This window comes from Emys orbicularis, chromosome 1, assembly GCF_028017835.1.
Source record: "Emys orbicularis isolate rEmyOrb1 chromosome 1, rEmyOrb1.hap1, whole genome shotgun sequence".
Taxonomy (NCBI): Eukaryota; Metazoa; Chordata; order Testudines; family Emydidae; genus Emys; species Emys orbicularis.
The window spans coordinates 29,423,903-29,443,116 of NC_088683.1; the positions used below are offsets into that span (position 1 = coordinate 29,423,903).

The 19,214-nt window shown below is 40.2% G+C and overlaps 1 protein-coding gene across 1 annotated transcript in view; it reads left to right on the forward strand.

Annotated features, from left to right (window-relative positions):
* KMT2E (lysine methyltransferase 2E (inactive)) overlaps positions 1 to 19,214 on the forward strand; it is a 121,506-nt gene that overhangs the window by 55,296 nt on the left and 46,996 nt on the right. The window contains exons 11-16 of the mRNA XM_065421947.1: positions 1,718 to 1,930; positions 5,182 to 5,312; positions 5,953 to 6,070; positions 6,754 to 6,863; positions 8,802 to 9,066; positions 11,288 to 11,386. Coding sequence (XP_065278019.1) covers positions 1,718 to 1,930; positions 5,182 to 5,312; positions 5,953 to 6,070; positions 6,754 to 6,863; positions 8,802 to 9,066; positions 11,288 to 11,386 — 936 coding nt within the window. The remainder of the gene's footprint in view (positions 1 to 1,717; positions 1,931 to 5,181; positions 5,313 to 5,952; positions 6,071 to 6,753; positions 6,864 to 8,801; positions 9,067 to 11,287; positions 11,387 to 19,214) is intronic.

Genomic DNA, 19,214 nt, shown 5'->3' on the forward strand with positions numbered 1-19,214 from the left:
ATTTTGTTCTTTAGTTATTTGATCCTAACTATTTGTCCTGTTCAGTATATACATACAAAAAAGCATCACAGCCAACCTAAAAATCATTTGTCTGAAAGTGTTCTACTTACTATTGTGACAAGTAATATTGCAAATGAATAAAGTTGGAAAAGCAGTTTTACTTATGGTAAGTTTCACTTCCTAGTTCTATGCACTGCATTATGATATCACTTTTATGCGTTTCTTAGAAAGAGCTCACATGCATGATCTGTTAACACCTGTGTTAAGCAGCATCATGGATAAACTCAACTACTGGGAATTCAGATGCTACTAATTTATTAGCTTCCATCAGTTGCTGTGCCAGGTCAGGTAGAAGAGAGGAGCAACAGCACATGGAGCAACAAGGACCTCCGAGACCGTTTTGGGAGAAGGAAAAAGTCTTTCATGTAGGGATGGTGGGGGAGTGGCAGAAAACACCTGTTACCTCAGGCCCCTCTATGGAGTTGTGGTGTGGAGGTGGAGAGTGACACTGGGACTGTAAGGATCCTGAGGCATCCATGGTTCCACTGTGGAGCCAAGCAAGGAAGGATCTGGGCAGGAAAAGCAGAGCTGGGACTAGGGTGACCAGATAGCAAGTGTGAAATATCGGGCCGGGGTAGGGGGTAATAGAAGCCTATTTAAGAAAAAGACCCAAAAATCAGGACTGTCCCTATAAAATCGGGACATCTGGTCACCCTAGCTGGGACTAAGAGGGAAGGGGGCAGGTGGGAACTCTCTGCATTTGACCCCTTTCACAAGAGTTTACAATGAAGGGGGAATTAACTTCCAACACCTGCCCCCTTGGGGCCAGGATGCAACAGCAAGAGTTTCCTGCATTCTCGGTATATCTTCTCTAGCTTGGGCCAGGAACTTACTTCTAGATGTTTTTCCGGGGAGGGAGGGAGGGTGGGTGGGTGGGTGGGTGGGTGTGTGTGTGTGTGTGTGTGTGTGTGTGTGTGTGTGTGTGTGTGTGTTTTTGCTCTGATTCACATTTCCTGACACCCCCTGCTCTGCATATGCACTATGGCCTGTTTGGTGAGGAAAAACAAAATTGGAAAACTGAGGGGTTTTCTGTCTAAAGTCATTTTCAGACGAAGATACACTTTTTCGCAAAAATGCTCTTGGTGCAGTATTCAGTAAAATCAGATAATTTTAAGTTGACTTATGCCCCTTTTAAAACATTAGCATAAATTTCTAGCTCTTCCTTAATGTGAATACAGTACTTATTTTTGTTTTGGCTTAATTTTTTTTTAAACTTGTTGACAGTTTTATATTATTTTTTCCTCAGGAATAATATCTATTTCTGAACTATACTGAGCTTGGTGATTTTTATGAAGTGGTATTATTTTGTAAGAGAATAAACAGTTTGATTAATCAAATGGTCTTAAAAGGTAGTGCAGAATTTAAAAAGTGAATATTCTGTAAGTAAATTGTTGAGTGGATTAATGTAAAATATATGAATGAGATACAACTGTGACAAGATCCAGAGGTGTTGGTTGCCTCTTCCACCTGCCCTCCCGCCACAACCCTCCTTTGTATGCTTTTCAACTGATTGTACTGAATTGGTAGAAAATGTTTGCCTTTCCTTTATCCTTTGCCAGCTATTTTATATTTGGCTTTTGAACTTATAACTTATTAAAGGTTACCCTATTAAAAATCATGTATCTTATTCGTAATTTCTGGTTATTGTGGTTTGTAGGGTTCAGCTCCAGAGATTGATCCTTCTGACAGTTCAAACTTTGGATGGGAAACTAAAATCAAGGCATGGATGGATCGTTATGAAGAAGCAAATAATAACCAGTACAGCGAGGGTGTTCAGAGAGAGGCACAAAGAATAGCTCTGAGACTAGGCAATGGAAATGACAAAAAAGAAATTAGCACCAGCAATCTGATCTTCAAACCTCCAGTAGAGGTAAATAAGTGAAGAGGGACCCGTGTAAAAAGGGAAAGAAATTCATAACTCATTAAAGTAGCACTAAAATTAGTATGCTTTTATGAGATACAGTTCCCAGTGTTGTAGTCAGCATTCTTCTCTTCTCTCAGGTTTATTTTTTAATCTCTAGCTCATTCTACCAATTGGGAACATGTTAGCAGTAATAGTTTTAACAAATTATAACTTTCTTAAATAATGAATCACAGCTGATATTCATACATTTGTGTGCTTCATAACATTCCAATTTTCTTTATTTTTAAAAACTGCTAGGTGAATGTTAGTGTTCATAAAAATTGCCAGATTGACAGCATGGAGACTGAATTACTCTGTTTATCCACAGAATAGTTTCCACACAGGTTGTAATAAAGTAAACTTCCCCATTCTGCCCTAGGGGAATACTTGTAGAAGTGAGAATAGATAATTCTCTAGCTCTGCTGGTGGTTTTTCTGCCAGGATTGTCAACGGGTCCAAATTAAGTGTTAAGCATTTATTTATTTTTTAATTCTTTAAGATAACATTCAGAATTTCCCAGTAATACACAGTATATCTTTTTGTAATTATAAATTTTTACAAATACACTGCTAGCAAACGGTGATATTGTCAGCCCTGGAAACATAATTCCTCTGCTTACAGAGGAAAAAGTTCAACACCCATATTTTTACCAAAAAGTGGTTGGCCTAACCCACTTCTGGAGGGAACACCTCTGCTGGTGAGAAAGTAGTTGCGTCTCTATCGCTAGTCTATTCTTGATCAATGAACTGAATGCTGGTTTATGGCTCCAGTTGACTTCAGTGGGATCTCTATGCATACATGCAAAGGCAGAATTTGTCCCAGTCACTAATGACTTGTGCCCAATTTTGAATTTGAAGTGAGAGGTAAATATTCTTCTACTTTATATCTGCTTTACCTCATATGCTACAATTTTAAATAGGCTTATAAAACAAATTTTTTCCACTAAAACTTCCATATTGCTGTGAGGGGTCGGGGCGGAAGGGAAAGCTAGAAAATTTATAGCTGTAAACTACGGCAGATTACCTGTATACAGTTCAAGTTCTGTACTATTACAAAATTCATATAGTAAACTTTATCATAAAAGCATATTTAGAACACAATAAATCAAAATGGTTTCCTTAACTTTATATTTGGATAAGTGAGTCTCATTAATATTAACATACAGTACTCTCAAAATTACAATCCACAGCCTATTTTGTGTAACACAGCTTCAGGTTTCCTCCTGAGGACTGTTTTTGTTTGTCTTTCAATGAAACTTAGGTTTTCTAAGTGCCTAACGTCTCTGAAAATGGGACTTAGGCACTTCTGAAATTTTTTTATCCATAATCATTCAAATGGGTAAGTTCAAGTATATTTAAAAAAAAAAAAAAAAAAAAAAAACAAACCCAAGTTTGAGCCCCCTAAACACCTCTCCCCCTCTCTTACAATAAGTAAAAGCTTTCAGACCTTTATATATCATAAGAAAGCCAAAAGGGATACAAAGCCCACCCTTTTGGGTTACATTTAAGAATTTTTAGTGAGACACCGATAGGACTACTAATCTTTAAGGTTCTCATTGATACCCGTATGAAATGTTTTAAAAATATTATGGTATATGTTGCATTCTAAAAGATTTTTAACTATAGGAATTCTATTGATTGATTCATCAAATGGAATGTTGCTGAATGCATCACACTGATGGGAAGCTCTATATCGTATGGAATAGCATTCTACTGGGAACATTATTCTTTTTAATATTATCCGTGTATGTTCTGTCTTAATCTTTAGAAGAAATCAACTTAAGGCCTAGTCCCACAGTTCTTGCTCCAACACAACTCATAAAAAACAAAGGGTATTTTCAGTTTTATGTTAGCAAGTCCCAGAACCTAGGACTCAAACAAAAACACTTAGTTAAAAAACACTCAAGCCATTAGGTGGACTACATTTTCCCCTGAAAATGTAGTCCACTTAATACCAGCGGAATCCAGCTAGCACTTAAATAAAATACATGTTGACAAAATTTTTGCACCTTTCATAAACACACATGTGAATGGCTAGTTCACCCTAGCTGTGTAATCCTGTATCCCCCACAAGACTTTCCCATTACTACATTCATATTTATTTAAGTTTATGAAAAAGATTTGGATGGTGTTACAGTATTTATTAATTTTTCAGTGGTTTCAATCGTGTACTTGTGATTTCCTAATGTTTCTTCTTATGAACTGGTTACACAGTTCTCTCATTAACCCTCATACCAGGCCAGAGCATAAGGTCAGCAGTATCTTCACAGATGTCCTACAGTTTTTTTCCAAAATAAACTACCAGTGACAGTCAAATTAGATAATACAAGTAATGTCATTATCACCTAAATTACAAAAGAGAAAACATAAAGAAAATACTATCTGATAAACATCAGCTGCCTTACATGAGATCTGTGGAAGGAATCTGCAAGCTATTGATAGGGAAAGGCTAATCTTAAGGAAAACGTACCTTATCAGATTTTATAGTAGAAGCATCTTTGCCTCTCTCTCTAGCACCAGCATGGCACACATGACACATTCCTTGAAGGAAAGTCACTGCTTGCAGAGACCCTTGCCTAGATATAGGCCAATTTAGTTTTGATCAGAGATGACATAATTACAAGAGGTGTGAGTTCTTTAGTTGTTGTGGCCGAGTACATATTAGATTTTGATTAACAGGCATCCTCCCATCTGAAGTTAGAGAAATACATAAAAAATTTACAATTTCCTTTTTCCTGTTCTCAAAAGTTTTGTTTTAAAATGCATCCTTTCAGTTTGTGTCTTTGTTTGATCAAGGACAGTGATACCTTGGAAATGTTCTATTGTGTAGATGAACCACTGTGGTTTTTGATCCTGGGGAGTTCATAGGCACAATGAAAGGCATAGTTAATAGTTAAAACTTAAGAAAAGACTAACACTTCAGATGTCCATTATTAAACATAATACCTGAATTATAAGGGCATTCCTACATTGATTCTCAATCCTGTTTTAGGGAATTGTAGTTATAACTTCCTTATAATTTAAATCTGTAGATAAGTGCATTAATAGGAGGAAAAGCCTTATAAGATCAAATAGCTTTTTTTTTTTTTTTAATTGCAAGAAGGAAATGGCTTCAGTTACCAAGTTGCTGCTTGAAGGGTTGCAGCCATATAATCTGTTGTTTAATTACACTAATACAATGAGTTTAATTATGCTTCTTAAATTCATTTTCTTTTGTAGAGCTATGTGCAAAAAAACAAGAAAATTCTAAAAGCTGCCAAAGACTTGCCTCCAGATGCGCTTATTATTGAATATAGAGGAAAATTCATGCTGAGAGAACAATTTGAAGCTAATGGGTATTTCTTTAAAAGGTATATTTATTTTAAGAACTCTTTTTTTTAATAAGCTAACTTTCTTAAATGTGCTATTTTACCAACAAACTTTTTCCTTTTCTGCAATTACCTTGTTGCTCTTTTTGTGCCAACTACTGGCATATGTTACTTCTAGTACACCAAAAAAATAATACAACTACTTTTGAACTTGTATAACAGCTTCCACCTTGGGTGTCAATTAAATATTTATAAAGCACCTAGTAAGTGTAAGTAAATATTATTCCCATTTTACAAATTGAGACTCAGAGACTAAATGACTTGCTCAAGATTATATATAGAGCCAGGTATAGACACTTGACTTTCTGACTTACAGTCTTGAGATTTAGCCACGAGACTTATCAATCCTTTCCTACTCGTTGTCTTATTTACAAAACTCGGCCTCCATAACTGAGAAAAGTTTTGTGTTAGACATGTTTATTGTCTTATAAATCTCAATAGATTTGGATTGAGAGTTCTTCATTGCTGACCTGCAAGAATTGCAATATAAAATCAATACTATGTTATGCAGCATAGTGATACAAAACCAGTAAATGTGAAAAAGAACTCCTAATGCTTTTAAAGGGGAAAAACATCCTGACTACCATATTAAAAATTTTTAAACTGGGGTTTTTCTTTCTAGGCCATATCCTTTTGTTTTGTTTTATTCCAAATTCCATGGACTAGAAATGTGTGTTGATGCAAGAACCTTTGGAAATGAAGCTCGATTCATTAGACGGTCTTGTACACCCAATTCGGAGGTAAGCTTATAAATATAGGAAATAATTCCTTAGTTAACCTAGATATTTATTTATTTTGCTTGGCTTGCAGGATATGATGTACAGCCCATCTGTTCCCCTAGGTCTTGGACTGAGGGGATTTAATATGGAGGTGATATATAGTATAATGGTGGATTAATCTTTCAATATTGTTTCTGGTCAACAAGTTATATATGCTGTTTTTTTAGTATTCTTTCTTTGTAAAGTGCCTAAACACTCATGCTCAGTACTGTATGAAGCGTTGAGCACCTTCACCTCTCATTGTCTGTAATGGATTAAAAAGATGGCATACGCTTTTGGAAATGAAAATAAAACAAACATAGAATTTTCACATTTAGCATGTTACTCTAGCATGTTACATACTAATAAAATATTTTCACCAGGACATTGACTCTATGCAAAGAATAAGGGGAAATATATATAAAGAATTAATAGTAGATCATGTTTTGGTATCATTAAGGGCAGTATCAAGAAATATATATACATTTTGCTTATTACTAAAAACGTAATCATTTTTTTATACTGGTTTTATCAGTCTCTGCCAATTGATGGCATTGGTGGAGGGAACAACCTGTAGAAAGTGGTCAAGCATATCTGGGTTTTTAAGAATGAGTGTGCATTTTAATGCATTATAAACTAATGTGTAGCTTTTCTCCTGGATTTAGGTGAGACATGTAATTGAAGATGGAACAATTCATCTTTATATTTACTCCATCCAAAACATTCCAAAGGGAACAGAAATTACTATCGCATTTGATTTTGATTATGGAAATTGGTAAGTATCTCTAAATTGTATGAAACATCCTGTATTTTAGGACAATATACTTCTAAAATGTTAGTAATATATTAATTGGAGCTATCATGTTATCACAGATATTCCTATTTTCTTTTACTCTTTTCATACACTTTAATAGTGTGGTGCCCTTAAAGTCCTCAATGATAAGAGTGTATGCCATTGCAGGGTTATTCTTTAAGTGATGTTTTATTATTGTTGCAATTAGTGATAGATCATTTCAATGTAAATTTAAGTGATTTTTATATCTCCACAATACTACATATGTGGATTTACGGTGAAAATTCTTCAAACATGCATTCATTTTGTGGATTGATGCTATTTGATATTTAGTGTAAACTAATGTAGAGCTATTCAGTAATCTGCTATTTTTAAAAAAAAATCCACTCTTCTTACAATTTTACATACCATAGTTAATAGTTGACATAATTTAGAAGGAATAAAATCAGACCTAAGGTAAATCTCTGTAGAAATGAGAATAAATTATGTTCATGCTATAACCCATCATTAAAGAAGGATTTTCAACTCTATTGAATCCTTCCTTAAAATAATGTCTTAAATTCTATAAGCTATCGATCCACATGTTCTCCTGGGTACAGCTTATTTTTCCTTTTGTGAATTGTGAAATACTCCGGTAGATAGATGCCGTTGTTTTGAAATTGTAAAGTAATTAGGGTAAGTGCTGCTCCCAGATATGCATGAACAATTTCCATTGACTACAAAGCGCAAAATTTTGCCTTTAGGCGATATAGCTAATGCCTTCCTCAGTCATTACTCTTAAAATGAGGTTCCCCTGAAAACTGACTGTTCTTTTAAAACAAGCAGTAGTTGGATTCAGTGCTTCCAGTGATATAGTGAGTTCATATGAAATGTGCTCAATTTACCAGAAAACTTGTTCAATATATTCTACCTGTGACCACTACAGACTCTACATCATCTCTGAAAGACATGAGGAGTACTTTCCTTTTGTCATGTCATTACTATAAATAAATATTCTGCAGACAAAACTAAGCTCTGTTAAATAGATTTCCCTGTTAGACATCAATCTAGTTTCACAAGTGTAATTTAGGGCTTAATTTGGAGGTAGGAATGTATTACAGATTTAGTTGACAGCAGAATTTGACCCATAACATCTTATCACTTGGTGATTGCGCAAACCAGAAAGAAAACAGCTTGCTTTCCATATCCCAGGTTGAGTATAGAAGGCTGGTAATTAGGGGGGGAAATATTTTTTTACTGGGAAGTAAATATAAGCTGAAAATCCATGAAAGCTGATTAACGAACCACTCAGTACCATTCAAGACTCAGGGCAAACTCTCTGCTGGAGCAAATGGGCAAAACTCTATTGACAAGAGATTGAATTGTACTCTGAGAGCTTTTTTGCACCAATCTGGATATTCTGCTTATTTATAAATGCTACTAGAGAAAGTTTTATATTACTGAAACTTGTATAACTTGCAAGATCTCTTTTATACATCAAGTAAAAGTAACTCAATTGACTTATAAATATCTGTTGGGTTGTGTTTCCCAATGTCCTATCCAGACAGACATAAGATTTTTTACAAATTATTTTGTACAAAACCAAATTGCTCTAATTTTTTCTGTTCAATTTTGCACCAGAGTGTTTCTTTTTTTGCTTTTTATTTTATTTAGCTTTTTTTTATTATAATAGAGTTCCAAACTGTAAACTGGGAAACAGGTTTAAGAACCTGTGGCTGAGAGTAACAAAATGTATCATTGCACAGCTGGGTAAAAGTTTAAATTAACCCTTTTCAAATATGCTACAATACTGGATCTTTATCATGGCAGATGTTCATTTCACTGTATATTAACAAGAGTGGTTTAACTTTCAAAAATCATATTGCTGTAGCATTCAGTTCAATATTTTTACACCATATTTTTTTGTATTGACTGTTTTAGTAAATACAAAGTGGACTGCGCTTGCCTCAAAGAAAATCCTGAATGTCCAGTTCTTAAACATGGTTCCGAACCTACAGAAAACATCAATACTGGATATGAGACTAGAAGGAAAAAGGGAAAGAAAGAGAAGGACATTTCAAGAGAAAAGGAAACACAAAATCAGAACATCACACTCGATTGTGAAGGAGCAGCCACCAAAATGAAGATTCCTGATAATAAGCAGAGGAGACTTTCTCCCCTCAGGCTATCCATTTCCAATAATCAGGTATTAAAGCAAAAATCACTAGATGGTCAGATTTACAAACTAGAAGATTCCCTGCTTTAGAGTAATTCTTAAAAATCTTACAAATTATTGGAAAGAGTTGGTTTTTGTGAATTTTAGTGTTGGATTAGCTACTTAAAGTATGTATACTATTTCTAGTTCTCTTGAAATGACTAGTTGTTTTTTAAAGATATTTTGGTTCTCTTTAACCAGCTGTTTCTCTCACTGAAATGTCTCAACAAAAACCAGAAATTCTGCCTCCTAAAATTCTTTGTAGATCTGTGGTGTAAAAACTGCATGCTATGCCCCAAGATCCCAAAACCATCCTGAAGCAGTGTTAGTCACACGTATGTTGTCCCCACAGTTCTGATGTTTTTAGCCACAATTATAAATAGGCTTGCTTCCATAACAATTTCTGCTACCAAGATTTTAGTCCAAAAAAGATGTTCAGGTCTCAAACTAATAGCCTCCATGTACCTTTGTATGTTTTTGTGTAGATTGAACACTGGCATAAAGATGGTAAATTGAGAGGGTAATGATAAACATGTATTTATTGAGTATGGGTGAGGATGGGGGTTCTAGTTAGGTACCAGAGGTCTTGGTTATAGGTTTGGTCTTCTTAATTTATTGGCATAGAAGAGCAGGTAAATGAGACAGTAATGAATTTCACAGATCCTAATTTGGGAGGAGCCGCACACAGCAATTAGTAAAGAGAAATTATACAAAGAAGTCAGAGAGATACCATAATGATGGATTGATGTTTGTTTGTTTGTTTTTTGAGGGAGGAGAGAATTGATTGTGTCTGAGGGTAAATACTTGATGGGATTATGAGGGTAGTTTGAAGGATGAAAGAGAGTTGTGTAAGGTGTGGGGTTACTTGGTGGGAGCCATTTTCAAAATTCTCTCCATCCTCCTAGACTGTTATAAAGGGAAACATCACGGAAGAAGGGATGAGAGATGGAGATCAGGGAATTGGTGATGAATATGCAATTGATTATGCAAAAAATTTTCATAACGTTTACATTAGGTTTGTGATCTTTTTCATGGGGCATAGTAGACTGACCTACCCAAACAGCTAACTTGCTTTAGAATGCTTCTGGGTTCATAAGGGCTGGCAAGTGATTTCTACAGGAGTAGAGCTACAAAGGCAGTATATTCAAACTACAGTTTTACAGGTAAGTTACTTTCCTTTTTCCAGCCAGGTTGCCACTAGCAATAACTGGTATTTGGAACCCGTTCCTGGGCACACAGAATCCTATGTAATTTTTATAAGAATTGTCACAGCCGAGCTAAAAGTTTTTCAACCTAGAAGAGGCTCAGTAAAATATAAGAACATCTGATCTTTAAAAAAGCAGTTCAGTCAGCCAAAATAACACCTATGTATGTACTGTCTAGTTGTTTTAGTGCCATGCTCAAGAATTGTACTGTTAATTTCCACTTTATAGCAGTTTTATTAAGGAACAAATGTAATAATTTAAACTTTTAAGAACAAATAGTAGAACATTGGTAACAGATCAATTATTATTGACTCTGCTGTAACTTTTTAAGTTTTTGAATGTTATCCTTCTATTGTAAGAGACCTGAAAAACCCAGAAGCATTCCCATACCAAGCATTTTTCAGTGTTTATTAATCAGATACCTTTTGTGTTCCCTATGGTAAGTCACTAATGTTAGATTATAGTGGAGATTTATACAGCATCAGTAGAAAGGGTTATGTTAACAGTTACATAGGTTTGAGTTGACTGCAAATTTATATAAATATGATAACCTATCTTGTTTGACATGACAATATACATTCCATTTTATGAAGAAATTAGGTTTAAGATTTTCAAAAATGGGTGTCTAAAGTTAGGGTCAAAATTCCTATTTAGCTGCATAAATAAGTGGCCTGATGTTCATAAGTGTTGAGTGCCCTGTAGCGCCCATTGGTTTGGAAGCTTAATTCTTATTATTTGGTTGAAAAAACTCACGTGAGATTACAATTAAAGAAAATGATGTGGATGTTTCTGTTTGGATTGGAGAAGGTATTTGAGTCAGGCTATATTTCTAGAGTCATAAGAGTCCAAGCGGATGATATGTAGTTTTTACATGTTGCATTGGTTAATTGGCTGGTAGCTTTTGAAGTAGTGATTTGAGGATACTTTGTTCTGTGTAGCCTTTAGATTTCCCTAGTTTGAAAGAGTAGTAGTGGAGCTTCTGTAAAGCAGTCATTTCCATCTTTCAGGAGCCAGATTTTATTGATGATATAGAAGAAAAAACTCCTATTAGCAATGAAGTAGAAATGGAATCAGAGGAGCAGATTGCAGAAAGGAAAAGGAAGATGGTAAGTTGGGAAGCAAGTAGCTGCTTAAAGCTGTCACTAGGACTTAGTGATGGCTGCTCTTCCCATGCTAATTTGCTGCCTTTTTATAGGCTTTTAGAATCTGAGAATATATGAAGCCAGCACCTCATATACACTTTAACTTCAAATCCAAGGCTTGCTTGTTGAGTGAGAGCATTTCCATTCGGCTTGATCATCACCTCCTGACAAACATGCAAATCTGCTTTTGTTTTTAAATGTGTATAATTTTCTATTGCTTCTGTACAGGTGCCATCACTTGTAGAAAATGCGTAGCAGTGGCTTTAAGACTTCCTTTTTATTATTGTGCACCACAGTGGTTGGTTATTTGTAAGATTCAATCAGGGGCCAAGATTTTCATAACTGACTAGTGATTTTGGGTGCCAAACTTCAGACACCTTTTAAAGAGGCCTAATTTTCAGAGGCTGGTTGCTCAACAATTTCTGAAAGGTAGGCCTTTTTTAGACATGCTGTCTGTTGGACACTCAAAAATTTAGATGCCTAAAGTCACTACTGACTTTTGAAAATCTCAGCCAGGGAAATACTTAATCTATTTAAATACTAGTATGAAAAGTTCCTTATTTATCCTTGGTCTACATAAATCTTATTTTAAAGGCAAAAGTAACCGTCTCAACTTCGGCTGCTGTCCTTTACAGACAAGCTTGAGTGACCATTATCTAAGTTTTTGCCTGCACAAAAGCACTGATGTGTATCTAAAATGAATTTGCTAGATAGAGACTGAAGCATTTGATTTTTGTATTGAAAATGTGTTGTACATAGGCCCAATTCTTGTGCCTGCGAAAATTTGGTGGGTGGGAGATAAATGTTCACTCAAACATATGGTTAGTTGTCTACCAGATTTGTTCATAAATACAGATGGTATGCATAAAGGCTTATTTATTGTTCAGGAACAATCTTAGTCATAAGACAATGTGCTACTAAAAATATGTACCTACTGTTTAAGTGGTTGGGGACATTATGAAAATTTGACCCTTTAAGAAATGGAATTACATTGGTTGAATTTGAATACGATTTCAAATGCTAAGGACACAGATTTGTTTACAGAACTAGGTCGTCTTTGCTTTAAGATTAATAATCAAACATTTAATTTGAGATAATAGAATTGCCATAACTTAAGCCTTCCAATTACACATTATAGTGAAGTGTACCTGTGGTGATATTTATTAGTTGTACAGCAGCAGAGGTCTAGGGTTTGTGTTTGACAGACGAATGTAACGGGCAGGTCCCTGCTCCAAGGAACTGACAGCCTAACTCAAATTTAATACTGCAGACCTCAACAATAAACAATGGGTTGTAAAGGGGATATTGCCAACCTCACCATTTAGAAACAACACAGACATTTTGGTGCAAATTTGTTACAGTAAAATAAAAGCAAAAACAAAATAAAGCTGGGATTGATATGAAAACTAGTACTGATAATAAAATAGAAAGGCACATATTCAAAATTCTTGTTTCTTTGAGTATTAATATACAGTTAAAATGTTAATGCATTGTTAAAGTTGAAAACAGCAATTAAAATAGTTCCTATTGCAATATTGACCCAGTTGCATTGCATATATGGTATATCTAGTACCTTTGGATTGCTATAAGAGTCTTAGCGTGTGTGTATAGAAACAAATACATAGATATATAGTTTATTGTGCAATTTAGGTACACAATCACATGTTTAGTCTTCATTTCATGTTTTTAATGTTTGTGTCATAAAACCACTCAGCCTTGAGAGGAGGTAGGGCCTGGCAGGCACATTGGAGAGATAATAGCGGCACGAATTGGCAGGTTTGTCACTCAGGATATTTGTATGAATTTGCAATCATAATTTCACACCACTGGGAATATAAAACCCTAAAGGCAGGATTCCACACGTCACATCTCCCCTGAGCCAAAGTTGAATAGCCGATGGTGGCATGGTGTTAAGAGTGCCGCAGTTCTCCATAAAGGGGCATATTTTTGGAGTTTAATGTGCCCACCCTACACACCCCTATATAGTATATCATTTGAAAGCTTATTTTATGTGCATTTAGATGAGGTATGATGTGGATCTGTCTATTGGTGCTATAAACCTGTAGGAGAGGTGAAACAGTGGTACTACAAATGAGAATGTGTCATTCTTCTTCAAGTGATTGCAAGGAGATGTGCGCACTGCATACACGATCGTCGGAAGGTTTTTCCCTGGGTACCCATCGGGTTGGCTGTGGAGCCCCCTGGAGTGGCGCTTTCATGGCCGTGTATTTAGATCCCTGCCGACCCACCGCCTCTTCGGTTCCTTCTGACCACCAGTGATGGTCGTTGCAGCAGCTCCTCTCTTGCATTAGCAAGCAATTCCCTAGTGGACTCTCCTTTTCTCCCTGTAAATAGTTTATAACTTTATCACTAACTAAAGCTTTCAGTTAGTTAAGTTTTAGTTGGGGGTACTATCTCTCTCTCTCTCTCTCTCCCCCCCCCCTTTGTTCCTATCCCGGGGACTGACACGTGCCTCGGTCTCAGGGCTGCATCCTGCATTGGGACACCCAGCCTGGGGTCTGCCTGGACATGTGCCACCGACTCCGGCTTCTCGGGGAGGTCTGTTGAGGCCTGCCACAGTGAACCCCCTGGTGCGGGAAAATTTGGATGCTCCCTCCACGCCGGACACATTCGAGGTGGCCAAGGAGTTGATTGCCATGACGGTGTAGTTCCCTGCCCCACCAGCTCAGGCTCTGGCACCGCAACATCATCAGCACCAATGCCTATCCGGCATAGGGGCAAGCCCACTGTGATGCAGCACCAATTGCCTTTGCCACGGCACAAGTCCCTGGCACCGTCTCGATCTGCACCGCCCTCATCAGATTCAGACTTCTTCTTGGAGTTGGAGGCGAACTCGTGTGCTTCCAAGTGGAGACGGCACCATTCCTGGGGTAGGGATGCACAAGCCCAGACTGACGAGGACGTCAGAACTGGCACAGGCACTGGCACTGAAGCAGCTGCAGCACCGGATGCTACTGCCATTTCCTGCACCTCACAAGCTGTGCAAGGAGATCCCCGCGAGCCAGAGGGGCATGAGGACCCCGTGCCTCCAAGGGCGTCATCCTCCCCAAATGAGGCAGTAGCAGGGACCTCCACCACTCTGCCTGCTGTGGACACCAGGACTCATCAAATTCTGCTCAGGAGGGTGGCCCAGAACCTGAACTTGCAGGCAGAGGAGGTTTCTGAGGATGTGGATATTCTGGCCCCCGACGGGCCTCGAGGTTGGCTCTGCCCCTCATCAAAACCATACAGAATGCCACCAAGGCACTGTGACACATGCTCGCCTCTATTCCGCTGACAGCCAAGGGTGCAAAGCGCAAATATTTTGTGCCTTCCAAGGGGTGCGAGCACCTCTTCACCCACCCCCAACCCGGGACCCTGGTGATGGAGGCGGCGAACCATAAAGAGCGCCAGGGGTAGGGTGACCAGATGTCCTGATTTTATAGGGACAGTCCCGATTTTTTGGGTCTTTTTCTTGTATAGGCTCCTATTACCCCCCACCCCCGTCCTGATTTTTCATACTTGCTGTCTGGTCACCCTAGCCAGGGGCAACCGGGGCCTGCCCCCAAATCCAAGGATGCTAAGAAGCTGGACCTCTTCGGTCGGAAAGTCTCCTCCACTGGGGGGCTCCAGCTTCGCATAGCGAATCAGCAAGCAGTCCTGGGACCGCTATGCTTTTAATTCCTGGAGTTCTCTGGCCAAATTCCAGAAATTGCTCTGACTCCCACTCGGAGTTTGGAGTGGTTCTGGAAGAGGGAAAGGTGGTCTCCAGGACCTCTCTTCAGGCTGCCCTGGACTCAGCTGACTTGGCCCCCTGCACTATGGGCACGGCCATAACTATGAGACGCAGCTCTTGGCTACAGGTCTCAGGGCTTCTGCATGAGGTCCAGAACAGAATTCAGGACCTGCCCTTCGACTGCTCTGGCCTCTTTGCAGAACAGACAGATTCAAGGCTGCATAGCCTTAAGGACTCGTGGGTGACCCTCAAGTCTTTGGGGCTGCACACACCAGCTCCACAAAGAAAGGCATTTAAGCCCAAGGCCGCCCAACGATTCTACCCTGCCCCTTCCAGACAGGACTACAGTAAGAAGTGCAGAAGTAATAGGAGGTGCTCATCTCAGTCCTCCTCTTGACAAGGGAAGGGCTTGGCTAAGCAGCCCTCTGGCTCAAAGCCAAACTTTTGAAAGTGAGCCCGAGGACAGAGCACCAGTTCAGTGCCTGGATCCTTCCCCTCTTGTGAACTGTCTATCCCATTTCTACCATGCCTGGGCTCAAATAACCACAGACCGGTGGGTCCTGAGCATAGTAGAATTGGGATATTCTCTCCAATTCTGTTCTCTCCTGCCCTCCCACCCACCCTCGCCGTCCCTCTTCAGGGACACTTCTCACGAGCAACTTCTAGTACAGCAGGTGCAAATGCTCCTACAGCTGGGGGCGGTAGAGGAGGTTCCTCTGGAGTTCAGGGGCAGAGCATTCTACTCCCGTTACTTCTTAATCCCCAGGCCAAAGGTAGGCTCAGGTCCATTTTAGACTTGCAAAACCTCTACAAATTCATGAAGAAACTGATGTTCCGCATGGTCTCCCTGGCCTCCATCATTCCCTCTCTGGATCCGGGGGACTGGTATGCCACCCTCGATTTGAAGGAGGCATCCTTCCATGTCTCCATAATCCCTTCCCACAGACTGTTTCTGCAATTTGTGGTTAGTGGCACACATTGTCAGTTCACAGTCCTCCCCTTCGGCCTATCGGCGGCACCTCAGGTGTTCACCAAGTGCATGGTGGTCATGGTGGCCTTCTTTTGAAAGCGTCCGGTGCAAGTCTTCCTGACCTAGACGATTGGCTCATCAAGGGCCGGTTCTGAGCCCAGGTGGAGGAACACGTGAACATGGTACATACGACATTCCTCAATCTTGGTCTCATCCTCAACGTGGCGAAGTTGACGCTGGCTCCCACTCAAAGAATAAAAATCTTCGGGGCCCTCCTGGATTCCACCCAGGCCAGGGCGTTCCTGCCAGAGTCTCATTTTCTAGCCATGAGCGCCATCATACAAGGTCTCCACCGTTTCCCCACCACAATAGCCAGAAACTGCCTAAAATTACTCTGGCATATGGCAGCGTGCACTTATGTGATGCAGCATGCAAGGCTGCGCTTCTATCCCCTCCAGGCGTGGCTGGCCCAAACGTACAGACCAAACCGGGACCATCTGGACATTCTTTCTCCTCGGGCTCTTGAGTCCCTCCAGTGGTGGTTCAATCCACAGTCTTTACGGGAGTACCTTTTTCCAAACCTCAGCTGTCGCTAGTCACGGATGTATTAGCGCTGGGGTGGGGAGCGCACCTGGGCAACCTCAGAACTCAAGGCCTACGGTCCCAAGCGGAATTATCACTACACATCAATGTCAGGGAGCTTGTCAGACATTTCATGCCCCATCTTCAGGGCAAATGTGTATCGGTGTTGACAGACAACACCACAGCGATGTTACATAAACAAACAGGGTGGTACTTGCTCCTCTCCCCTATGCCAGGAAGCTGCAGGTTGTGGGACTTTTGCATCACCCACTCGATACAGTTGGTGGCGTCGTATTTGCCACGTGCACAAAACGAACAGGTCAGGTTGATCGCCTCAGTAGATCTTTCCAACGCCATGGATGGTCTCTCCGACCAGACATTGTCAGCAATATCTTCCTGAGGTGGGGATCTCCCCAGGTAGACCTGTTTGCAACATGAGGCAACAGGAAGTGTCAGCAGTTCTTCTTCCTGAATCACAGCCCTGGTTTGATCACGGACGCCTTTCTCCTCTTGTGGACGTGACCCCTGCTGTATGTTCCCTCTCATCCACAAGGTCCTCCTCAAGGTCCAGTGGGACAAGGCTTCGCTGATTCTCATAGCGCCGGCATGGCCCCGCCAACACTGGTTCTCCACGCTGTTGAACCTGTTGGTGGACACGTTGATGACTTTGCCCATGATTCCAGACCTCATCACGCAGGACCACTGCCTTCAGCACCCCAACCCTGAGTCTCCACCTCACTGCGTGGAAAATTCATGGCTAAATCCATTAAAGCTCCAGTGCTCTGATTTGGTTAGGGAGGTTCTCCTTGGCAGTAGAAAGTCCTCCACTCGTGCCACTTATCTAGCCAAGAGGAAAAGATTCTCTATTTGGTCCGCACAGAAGGGCACCCCTTCATTGCAGTCCTCAGTCCCCTTTATACTGGACTATTTACTCTATTTAAAGTGGCAAGGGCTGGCAGTCTCGTCAATCAAGGTGCACCTGACAGCTATTTTCACTTTCCACCCAGGCCCAGTGGGGCGGTTGGTATTTGCAAACCCCATGGTTGGATGCTTCCTTAAAGGGCTAGACAGACTATATCCCCAGGTGCAGCAATCGGTCCTCTCAAGGCTCATGGTGCCCTGCTTTACCTCTCTTGGAAAGTGGCATTTTTCGTGGCTATAACCTTAGCCAGAAGAGTGTCTGAGCTCAAAGCTTTAACGTCTGAGCCCCCTTATACAGTGTTTTATAAGGGCAAGGTACAATTGCGGCCGCTCCCAGCTTTTCTCCCTAAGGTTTTTTCACAATTTCACGCAAATCAGGACATCTTTTTACCAGTGTTCTTCCCGAAGCCACATGCTAATGACAGGGAACACAGGCTCCATTACTTAGATGTTAGGCGCTGGCTTTTTACATGGAGCCGACAAAGCTGTTTAGGAAGTCAATGCCACTCTTCATCGCCATTGCTTAGAGAACAAAAGGACTGCCAGTCTCATCCCAACAATTTTCTTCTTGGATCACGGCCTTTATCAGGATGTGCTACGACCTGGCAAAGATACCAGCCCCAGCATTGACGGTGTAGTCCACGAGAGTGCAAGCTTTCATAGAATATCAGGGTTGGAAGGGACCTCAGGAGGTCATCTAGTCCAACCCCATGCTCAAAGAAGTACCAATCCCTAACTAAATCCCCAAATCCCTAAATGGCGTCCTCAAGGATTGAACTCACAACCCTGGGTTTAGCATGCCAATGCTCAAACCACTGAGCTATCCCTCTGCAGCGTTCCTGGAGCCAGGTCCCCATTCACGACATCTGCAGGGCGGCGACGTGGTCATCTATTCATACCTTTACATCGCACTACGCCATCACACAGCAGGCTAGAGATGATTTCGCATATGGTAGAGCAGTGCTTCAGTCTGCAATTCGGTGAACTCCGACCCCTCCTCCTCCGGGGGACTCCTTGGGAGTCACCTACTTGGAATTGACATGAGCAATCACTCGAAGAAGAAAAAACTGTTACCTAGCTTTCGTAACTGTTGTTCTTTGAGATGTGTTGCTCATGTCCATTCCAAGACCCACCCGTCTCCCCTCTGTTGGAGTATCCGGCAAGAAGGAACTGAAGAGGCAGCAGGTCGGCAGGAACCTATTTACACGGCCATGAAGGTGCCACTCCAGGAGGCTCCATAGCCGACCTGACGGGTACCACTAGGGAAAAACCTTCTGAAGGTGTGCGCTCTGCGTGCACAATCGACTTGGAATGTACATGAGCAGCACATCTCGAAGAACAACAGTTATGAAAGGCAGGTAACTGGTTTTTTTTGTTTTGTTGTTGTTGCACAGTTCCAGAAATACTCTAACATGACTATGCCTACAGTTTTACTGTTCAAGTTAATTTCAGCACCTTAATATGGTGTTTATTGGTCAAAGCTACCAAACAACAATGTATTAAAATTAGGGCTGTCAAGCAGTAAAAAAAAAATTAACCGCGAGATTAATCGTGTTGTTAAACTATAATAGAATACCATTTAT